Below are 11,085 nucleotides of genomic sequence, written 5' to 3'. Positions count from 1 at the left end.
TCTTCTTACCCTGAGGTCATGTGACTTTATGGTATAACGGCTGGCACATTTTATCAGGGTGGAGCGGATATCCACCCTTCTGTATCCTTATAGCACCCAGCTGCTGGACGACTGTTTGGAGCTCCACCCTTAAATCACCTGCTGGAGTCCAAATATTTGCCAGAGGTGAAGTTTGATGTTGTCGCTAACTGCTGAGGCTTGTTGTGGAGGAGCGGACGCAGCAGGAAATGAATTCATCACTTTGCATGCTGAGACTCTGGTAGTGAACCGTGTAATCTCCCTAATGCGTCCCCGGGAGACGAGTGATTCCTGACATCGGTAATATCTGAAGACAGTCGCGTCCTCCACGACTCTGCAGCCGGAGACTCGCTCACATTACCCAGCAGTCACCTTGACCCCGCCGGCAGCCGTGCAGAGTGAACAAACAAACAAACAAACAAACATCAGGTTGTTATGATGCATCTGTAACTGAGCAGGAAGTTCTCATGTGTGTTTATTCACATCTTGGTGAGGCGTTTTATTTTGAAGGGCTGTGTGACCACATGTTTTAAACTCATACCTGTCTATGCATCCTAACTGGATACTGTTTTCTTTTGAAAATAAAATATTACAGCACCATAAAGACATTTTTTATGACTGTAAGATTTCCACAGAATGAGTCATCACCAGTAAAGTGTTTGAACATTCCTCCAACCTTTGCTCTTGAATGATGAGTAGAAACACTTTCTCTTTCTTTCTGTCTCTGAGTCTTTGCTTTTGTTATTGCCATGCTGTTAATAATTATAACGAGGCCTCCGGTACAAAGGTCTTTAACGAATCCAGACATGTCATTGACTTCCATTAAAGATTAATGTCGGGAGGGGACGGGGTTTTTCTCTCCTGCTGAGATAACAGAGAATCCTCCTGATGCACTGAACCAATTACTCTCCTCAGAGATACGAGCGACTTTAAACTGCTGCTAACGCTTCGACACAAAACCCTGAAAGAAAACCGTTCTCTACATCTGAAGACCATCCTCAGAAATATCACAACTGAGGCATTTAACTCACAGATTGTAGCTGAAGAGCAGAGTCTCCTCTGGCGTTTTAAGATGAAACCTCTTCAGTTTGTTTGAGATTTGACAGAAACGTCTTCTGAATTCCCTCGTGACAGGATGCCCCTGAGACTCCCATCAGCTCCCTGAAACATTAACCCAGTTTCTGTTGATTTCCCCGTCAGGAGCTGAAACCAGTTTGACCTTCAATCAGTCTGTTTGAAGGTTTCAGAGGACACGGAGCTTCATTATGAGGTTTGTTCCTGCGAGACTGTTTCAGGTCGTGATAAACTTCAGCATCGAACAGGCTGAGCAGCTCGGAGGTCGGCTGCAGACTTAGCACCGCTTTAGCTAACCTCCTGTCCCTTTTGCAGTTAGCATCCCCTCCACTCTACATCGCCATGCTTGCATGACTCCCTTCCTTTGTTTTTCATTCCTTGGCCTGTTTAGTGGCGTAAGACGTCCCTGTTCCACCAGGAGGATCCTGCTCTCTGCGAGTTCACGTAGTTTAATCTTGTGTGTGTGTCTCTGAACAATAGTGACACTATTTCTAAAACATCATCAGTGTGTTTTCCTGCCAGACTCTGAAAGCATCACCACAGATGGCGAGGCGGCCTCGGAGCTCCGTGTCCGGGTGCAGCAAGCTCTTACCTCGTTTTGAGCAAGGCGGTTCAGGTGCTGGTTCAGAGCCAGTGCCTACTCTGGAACCAGTTCTTTGTATTTTGACAGCCAAACACAGGCTCCCAGCCAGGAAGACTGGTTCCAGAGTGTCACCAACACTTTGCTGGAATTCTTGTTTTGTTTATCTTGAGATGTTTCAACTTATTTGAAATCTAACTTCCCTCAAAGATCTTGAAAACAGCTTTATTTTATTAGACTTGAGCTTTAAAGCCTGGTTGGCTTTAGTATTTCCATTTTATACGACTTTCCACAGTTGCACTTATTGCTCAACTACATTTGATGGTTTTAGTTTCTGGTTCAGTTTTTCCTCACGTCCTGATTAAACACGTCCTCACTGACTGACAGCGTTCATGTCTCTCGGCCCACTTACAGCTCTCACTGTCATCAACACAGTCAGCTGTCACACCGCACACTGTAATTTCATCTAACTAGATTCATTTAATTACACAGGACATGTGATGTTAAAGACGAGCGGCTCCTGGCAGAGCTGCAGAGAGGAGGCGAGTCGCGGATCCTGGATCAGTGTGGAGACCTCCAGCAGCTGATACAAGAAGACAAAGCAGAGGTAAATGAAATCACGGCTGCAGGAGGCATCGATACGTCCACATCTGAAACCTGACAAACAAACTTCACACTAATTTACAGCAAATTCAGCAAACACAAAGATGTCACTATGCAAATTAAATCTGCTCTATTTTGGGTCTCTGTTGATGGACACTTTTGTGAGGAGGTGGAAGAAAATGTCAGAAATTTGGGTTGATGATGAGTCAGGAAGATTTTACAAATCAGAGAAAACTATCATGCTTTGTTGTCGTGAAATTCAACTAACAGTGTCAGTCAAAATTCAATCACTTCTTGTTGGTTGAAAGCATTTGTGTTATTTTTTAAAATATGTTTATTACAGGAAAAATTGCACAGTACGTTGTGTGTACTTTTATGCTGATGATGCAGAGTTTTACATTGGATATAATTTTGTTGTTGGTTGTATCACAAAATACGCACTTGTCCAGCTACTGAAAACATGAGCGCTGCCATGTTTACTTCACACTGTAACATGTCTGGCTCAGTATACTGGTCACACTGGTCACTGTGGCAGCTAAGCTACAAGCGTTAGCACACACCTCATCTGAAGCTACAGTGAAGATTACGGCTTCAAAAAGGGTTTCAATAACGTCTCCTCAGATCAGGTTGATCTCTGTGGTCACAGCAGACGAGCTGCATGGAGACATCTGATGTTTAAATCATCTCCAGCTGCTTCAGTTGTTCAGAGACTTCACCTGACTTTATATCATCAGGAGGAGATGATGGCTGAGCCTGACTTTATATCATCAGGAGGAGATGATGACTGAGCCTGACTTTATATCATCAGGAGGAGATGATGGCTGAGCCTGACTTTATATCATCAGGAGGAGATGATGGCTGAGCCTGACTTTATATCATCAGGAGGAGATGATGGCTGAGCCTGACTTTATATCATCAGGAGGAGATGATGGCTGAGTTTACATTTTTGGGCCAGCTCTGGAGGAATAAACACCTGGAGTCTCATCAGATTCTGTTCTGATCCGGAGCTGTTTACCGACGGGAGGAGAGCTCAGAGTTACTTTGTAACTTGTGGGATTAAAAAGTAGATTTATCTTCACTCCTGTTTATCAACCTGACTGCAGCAATGATCTGGAGGTGACCTCCATGTTCTGTAATGTTGACTGCTGACTGGAGCTGGAGGGGAAATGGACTTTACTTCATGAACGTAACGTCACAGAGAGGAGAGAGAGAACCAGAACCAGAACCAGAGTCTCTGCTGAGGGCTGACTTCACTCAGAGCTTCACCTGAATAAGCCATTAGCTAGTTTATGGCTAATGATATCGCAGTGATCTGGAGTGAATAAACACGAATTATCCTGCGATCAAACTCACTTGAGTAACGGAAAAATAAAATTCACTTCACAATCATTGTGAACACACCTTCGTAGAGCTGCCCCCTCGTGGTCATTACTGGTATCACATGCTTCATCTTTCTGCCAACATGTTGACGTTCACCACGACACAATGAATCAAACCTTTTTGTATAAATCAGCAGAAAAGTTTACTCTCAGTCACTGATCTTATATAACAGCTGACATGTTTTCACTGTGATGTTGGTGCTCACAGCGACCCGGCGGCCTCCAGGATTTCAGCCATTTTTCATGTCAGACTCTTGTAAGTGTTCCAGAACCGTGGAGTTAAAAACATGACATCCACTGACATTAATCATAATGCCAACAAAAAGCTTCAGAGGGTGGGAAAAATCCTCCTTTGTGTATGTTTAAAGTGGATGACAGAGTGTAACGGTCAGTGGTTAATGGGACTCAGTATATCCCAGTGGTGCTCGCATGTCAGCTCCCAGTGAACCATTCACAACAAACAGTCACGTCCAAAAACAACCCGAGGGCCGAGTCATGTGCGGTGTCGCGCAGGAAGAGTTCACGTTCTCATAGACGACCTCAGACGAGCTACTGTGTTCAAAAATATCTGGTCCTTTGTTAGAAAGTCAAGAAGCCTGTGGCCGCAAAAAGTCAACTACGAGTCCCAGCGTGCATTTCACCAACAAACCAATCACAGAGCTTCAAATTCTCTCACATGACACTCCATTGATTGAAGTGAAGCCAAAGATGAAGTGATGTAAATCTATCTAACGTCCAGGCAACTCCACTGCTCCGGCTGTATGTAAGCTTATGAAAAAATTCAAATACTTCTCACTTGATTTATTGCATCAGTAAACAGTTTCCCAACGCGTTCATGGTCTCAGCCGCTTGTTTCAGGTCTTCTTCATCACAGCATGATGTCCATTTTGTAACTTATGACCCCGTTTACAGTTAAATAGATGAGAAATCAAGGCACGTTAAAGATCGTGGTTAAAATGTTCACGTTTGGATGGAAACCTGAATACTGCGTCTGAATGACCTCAGAGATTTCATATGCATTCCTGCACTGTTGTTTTATACTTCTCAGCTGACGCAGACACCAATATATCAGAGATAAGCTTATATCTGCCTCCTGAGGGTCAACTTCCATTTATTTTAAGATGTGGGAGAAGAAAACCTGAACAATCTGCACGATATGTTCAAGAAAAACACACATCACGTTAAAGCACACATTGCATATTAGAGCACTTTGCAGAAACTGTAAACTGAAAGTATTTTTAGATTAAGATGATTTCTGCCTGCAGAAGAAAAACTCCCAACCTGCCCTTTAACTGATGATCTTTTGAAAGCAGACTTTTGTCAGATGAATGCGACATTTAAAGGTTTAACGGGGACTGTACGAGGTGACCTCATCACCGGAGCGTTTCAGTGCTCGAGGCCACGCCGACGTCCTGCAGTCCAACAGGAAGCAGAAAACCTGGACAGAAACAGAGACGACGAGCTGCCAGAGAATCCACCAGAGAGCCCAGTGACATTTCAGCAACATGTGGACACAAGAATGAAGCTAGCAACTGGTGTGGTGTGCGTGTGTGTGTGTGTGTGTGTGTGTGTGTGTGTGTGTGTGTGTGTTAGAGGCGATGAGATCACAGGATACAGGAAATGAGGTAGTGGCAGACTGCAGAGGTCGTCTGCAGGCAGCTGAAGTCGGTATTTCAGCATGAGTCAGCCTGTTGGAGTGTGAATACGAGATGTTTTTAAAATAAGTTTGGAAATGTTGCATCATGAAACGTTGACGCTCTGTCCTCTCACTGCCCCGGCTGCCCTCTGATTGGATAATAATCCCTCAGAACAAGAGGTGAGAGACCTCTAACCACAAACTATTTCAAGTCATCGTGATCTGACAGAGACAAATACACACTGAGTGTTCAGTTCGAGTTGAAGCCTCAGAGGATTTTCTCTGACTCCACAGATCGTCTGCTTTTATTTTCAGATTACGTCTCATAGTTTCATGCTCCATCCAGAAGTGACTCTGGGAGTTTCTCTCTCGTCTTTCTCATTGTATTAATAAACTGTGAAGTGTTGTGACTGTGCAGAGAATTTGATAAAATCTCAAATGTTTTTGTATCAATAAACGATAAACGTTTGTCCTCACCTGCAGCCATTTAACCTCATAGTTTTTCTTTTTCTTAATCTTATGATGAGCTTTAATGAGGCTGAATAATAATATGACACAGGACAGATTTATACGTGTGAAATACTGAAATAACACATACTTTTCTTTCTAAGGGCTGTTTCCACATGTTGCGTGACATTTTGTTTTCACGTGTTAAAATTTGTGACAATGAGGGATTCACATGTCACATGTGCCATGTTTTGTTTCCACATGTGACATTATTTTCTTTTCACAAGTTAAAGATTAAGATCACGTGACAAAAGCCGACCGCATCAGAAAATGTTGAATTCACATGTGAAAATGTCATTTTTTGGGGTGAAATTATGATTAATGTGTGAAAAGAACAAATCACATGTGAGAGTGTTTATTTCACATGTGTAATTATTTTATTTTCACATGTTGAAGTTTTAATTCACGTAAAAAAATCCATTTGCATTGAAAAATGTGTGATAACACTAAAACTTCATGTGATTTTCTGTCATGTTTTGTTTCCACGTGTGGAAATTTGAATCTACGTGTGAAAAAAATGTGACGTTATTTTATTTTCACATGTGAAAATGTCCAGGTCACATGTGACGTTATTTTTTGCACATGTTAAAATGTTATTTCAAGTGTGAAAAAAGTCAACTGTGAAGAGAAATATGTGAAAATGTGGAATTCAAATCTGAAATGAACATATCCAGTTCACATGTGACATTTTCTTATCACACGTTAAAGTTATAGTTTATGTTAAAATGTATATTTGATGCTCGTACATCTTTCCACATGTGAAAATGTCAGTTAGACACGTGACAAAGTTTTGCTCCCGAGTGAGAAAGGTACATTTCTCCTGTGGAAATGTGTTTTAAACAACGTGCTGGATTCACAGTTCTGTAGAACTACACCAGAACATCCACACGTCCTGCTGTCTGACTGTTTCCAGGAGAACTTGTTGCTTCATTGTGTTGACTGTCACCATGTCTGTGTCAGCCTGAGGTCAGAGTTCAGACTGAACCTGCTGCTCTTGTGTTTTCTGAATGACTCTCACACTGACTCTTCTCTGCAGCCTGAAGATGCAAATCTGTTTTTTCCTCCTCATGTCATCTCGTTCTGTCTTTTTTCCCCTGCAGCTCCCTCGGGCCATTCCATGGGAAAAGAAACTTTTCCTGCGGCCCTGGGAGAAATCCAGCTATTTTAGGAAAACACGTCACTGCTTTGAGCTGCAGCCCAGAAACTCTCCCTTCTTTCCATCATCCAGCTTCTCTTTTTTTCTCTCTCTGTACTTGTTGCACAGCGCAGCAGTGTTTACCTTCCATTCACAGACACGTCGCTTCAAACTGTGCTCAGATTTCACAGTGAAGCGGAGTGAACACGGCTCTGTGTGCTGCGTGTTTTCATGCACAGTGCGGGCAGAGCGGAGGCATGACGGATCCTGCAAGTCGTGCACAACTTGTGGAGCAGCTCGGCGGCGTTCAGGGCTGAGGTTTGGGGTTGAAGCGGCTGCGGCGTGACACTGCAGAGCCTCTTTGTGCCTCTGCCTCCTTCATGCGTGTCACATGTGGATGACAGGGGGGCTGGATGGAGGAGGACGGACCCTGAGCCACAGGTATTCATTTAGGATCCAATCATGCATGATGTTTTTTTCTTCTTTTGCATGAAAATCGCATGTTTCTCCACGACATGCACGCGTTAAAGTGCTCTCATTCATAAAAGCACGCGCATATGTGCAAACATCACGTCATAATTCAGCAGAAACAACAACACAAGTGATAACCTTGAGCCTGTGCCACCGTGGAGACAACAGGTTCATTACGCACGACTCTGTCTGTCTCCAAATTCACATGAAATCAATATTTTCATCACAGACTCGATCTCATTTGGAGCGTGTTTGTTCCTAAATAGCTGGATCAGCTTCATGATGATCATACGTGCGTGCATGTGTGTTTTTATTTCCCCCCTCAGTGAGAGAGCGTGCACAGACACGTCAGCTCGGGGAGGGCAAAGCCTGCTTAAGATGCAGTGAATGTGACAGCCAGCCGATAGTCCAGACTACAGCAGCGCGTGGACGGGAAAGGTGAGCGTGGTGGTGGGGGGGCACAACAATGCCAGCGGATCCAGCTCACCCGCAGACGTGACGCCGACACAGCAGCAACAAAGAGACTCACACGCGGAGACGCTCAGCTGGTTTCCAAATACGCGCGGGGGAGTCGGAGGGGGAACAGAGAGGACTGAGGTGCGGGAAGCGTCGCCCTTGTCTGGGGGGGAAAGATGACAGTGGTGCCCGGAGAGAACCTGGATGAGACTGTGGCACTGGCCGCGCTGTCAGCCCAGGATGTGTACGACCCGGAGCGAGTGGACAACCAGGAGTGCTGCGAGCGGGTCGTCATCAACATCTCCGGGCTGCGCTTCGAGACGCAGCTGAAGACGCTCGCCCAGTTCCCCTCCACGCTGCTGGGGGACCCGCGCAAGAGGATGCGCTTCTTCGACCCGCTGAGGAACGAGTACTTCTTCGACAGGAACAGACCCAGCTTCGATGCCATCCTCTACTACTACCAGTCCGGGGGGAGGCTCCGGAGACCCGTCAACGTGCCGGTGGACATTTTCATGGAGGAGATTAAATTTTACGAACTGGGGGAGGAGGTGATCGAGAATTTCAAGGAGGATGAGGGGTTCATTAAGGAGGAGGAGCGGCCGCTGCCTGAGAACGAGTTCCAGCGGCAGGTCTGGCTCCTGTTCGAGTACCCGGAGAGCTCCGGACCCGCCAGGGGGATCGCCATCGTGTCCGTGCTGGTGATCCTCATCTCCATTGTGATTTTCTGCCTGGAGACTTTACCCGAGTTCAGAGAGGAAGCCAGGACGTTTGACGAGCAGCCGGCGGTGAACGGAACCGCGCGCGCAAAGAAGCCAAACCCGTTCACGGACCCGTTCTTCATCGTGGAGACGCTCTGCATCATCTGGTTCTCCTTCGAGCTGCTCGTCAGGTTCCTCGCCTGCCCGAGCAAACCCGCGTTCTTCAAGAACATCATGAACACCATCGACATCGTGGCCATCATGCCCTACTTCATCACGCTGGGTCTGGAGCTCGCGGAGCACCAGGGGAACGGACAGCAGGCCATGTCTCTGGCCATCCTCAGGGTCATCCGCCTGGTCCGGGTCTTCCGGATCTTCAAGCTCTCCAGACACTCCAAGGGGCTCCAGATCCTCGGGAAGACCCTGCAGGCCAGCATGAGGGAGCTGGGACTGCTCATCTTCTTCCTCTTCATCGGAGTCATCCTCTTCTCCAGCGCCGTGTACTTCGCGGAGACGGACGACCCGGAGTCGGGCTTCAGCAGCATCCCGGACGCGTTCTGGTGGGCCGTGGTGTCGATGACCACGGTGGGCTACGGGGACATGTGTCCGGTCACCATCGGGGGGAAGATCGTGGGCTCTCTGTGCGCCATCGCCGGCGTGTTGACCATCGCGCTGCCGGTTCCGGTCATCGTCTCCAACTTCAACTACTTCTACCACCGCGAGACCGAGCACGAGGAGCAGTTCCAGTACACGCACGTGACCTGCGGCCAGCAGCAGTTCGGAGAGTTCAAGAAGAGCGACAGCAGGCCGTCTCTGTCCAAGTCCGACTACCTGGACAGCGAGGACGCGGACTCCATCAAGTACACCAACTGCAGCCCGCACAAAGCCTACACCGGGAAGCTCACCGACGTCTGACCCGGAGACCAATTACGCACCGGGGCGCGCGCGGAGTGAACATCCCGCCATCACAGGATTATAAGAGAAATCACTTTATCTCCTCAGACTGTCTTCCATTACGCGTCACGAGCCGGGGGAGCTTCATGTCAGCCTGTAGCAGCTGTAGCACTTTATCATTATTATTATGATTATTATAATGATCGTGTAGTTGTTGTTTGTTTGTTTGTTTGTTGTTGTTGTTTGTGTTTCTCAGTAATTTATTGCCACAAGATGCAGGTTTAAAGTTTACATGCGCTTCTCTGAGACACACACAGGACCAATGTCATCTAAATTTACAGAGTGATGCAGGAGGCACGTGGCTGCTTTTATTATGATCCACACACACACACACACACACACACCTGTTCCCTCACACACTTTCCGTTCAGGCTGGATGGAGCTCAGTGGATCAGCTGATGTGAAGAATCAATCATCCTCAAATTAAAACCTCTTTGAGTCCAGATTTGATTTTCACTTCCGGTCAGGACAAAAAAAAAAGAAAAGAAAAAAGGAGGCCACGTGCACCCTGTTGTTAAACACGTCGGGAGGTTAAACTCCACAGCAGCGTTATGAAATCAGCTGTTTCTACCAAACCAACAGCGCCACTGTGCGGCCGACACGAGGCCCTGCAGCTCTCCAGGGGAGGCAGTTTCTATAGCAACCTTCCAGACTTTTCCTATTGTCTGCCACAGGGATGAGAGGATGCTGAGGCTGTGGAGACGAGGCCACCAAACCACCATGTTGTGTTGTGGAAAGCCTCCATTTCAGCGGTCGAGCCCGTTTCAGTCCAATCAGAGGAGCAGAACCACACGAGCCGACCTGCAGCCGGTCGGTCATCCAGTCATCTGCTCATCAGGCTTCACACACGATCACAGAGGAAAAACTGAGCGTTTGAAATTGTAGTTGTTTTTATCAGGAAGAGAAACAAACAGTAAAAGCAATGTTCACATTCAATAGGTTGTAAAAAAAACCAATATTTAGGATGTTTTAGAGCTCGACTGACTGATTCAGACTCAGATCTCAGCTGAAACTCATTTATTTGAATGTTGTGACGATTCTGATTCGATCCATCGGCTCATATTCACACATTCTTTGTGATTATCCCTCAAATTGTAACATCAAACACTCAAAATGACGTCAGTGCAAATAATTATGACTGACTGATATTTGTACCCAATCAGAACGTTTGTTCTTCCAGCTGACAGCTACGGGAGCAGAAAAGGGCCAAAATCTGAATCTTTAAAAGTAGAATTTAGATTCTGATCAAATTTCACAATTTTATTTTGAATTCAGTTTCTTAAATGTTGAAATATCAAACGTTTGAAAATCATCTGAAGTCACAGTGTGATTCTCCGTCTCTGACATTTTCATGAGCTTCGTCTTTACACTGTAAAACCCTTAACTTAAAACATCAGGATAAAACAGTCACCTCACGATCACCGAGTAAAGCAGAATAATAATTTGAAGTCGCACAACTCAGATTTAATCGTCTACTTTACCTGGTAACTATGAGGTCATCGCTTTGCGGACTTTTTAAAAGTAAAGTCACGTTTTAAAGTTTACAGTGTAGATCATGAAGAAGTAAATATAAT

At 45.8% G+C, this 11,085-nt stretch overlaps 1 protein-coding gene across 1 annotated transcript; it reads left to right on the top strand.

Moving 5' to 3' along the window:
- Positions 1-8,035: 8,035 nt before the first annotated feature.
- On the top strand, positions 8,036-9,472 carry LOC141008624 (shaker-related potassium channel tsha2-like). The gene has a single exon (XM_073481066.1). The coding sequence runs from the start codon at positions 8,036-8,038 to the stop codon at positions 9,470-9,472; it is 1,437 nt and encodes a 478-aa protein (XP_073337167.1).
- The last annotated feature ends 1,613 nt before the right edge of the window (positions 9,473-11,085 follow it).

The sequence above is a fragment of the Pagrus major genome, chromosome 14 (genome assembly GCF_040436345.1).
Source record: "Pagrus major chromosome 14, Pma_NU_1.0".
NCBI classification, from domain to species: domain Eukaryota; kingdom Metazoa; phylum Chordata; class Actinopteri; order Spariformes; family Sparidae; genus Pagrus; species Pagrus major.
This window is presented reverse-complemented; position numbering and strand designations above follow the sequence as displayed.

Bases quoted from the DNA above. Each gene is read 5' to 3' on its own strand.
- LOC141008624 (XM_073481066.1), top strand. From the start codon at position 8,036: ATGACAGTGGTGCCCGGAGAGAACCTGGATGAGACTGTGGCACTGGCC.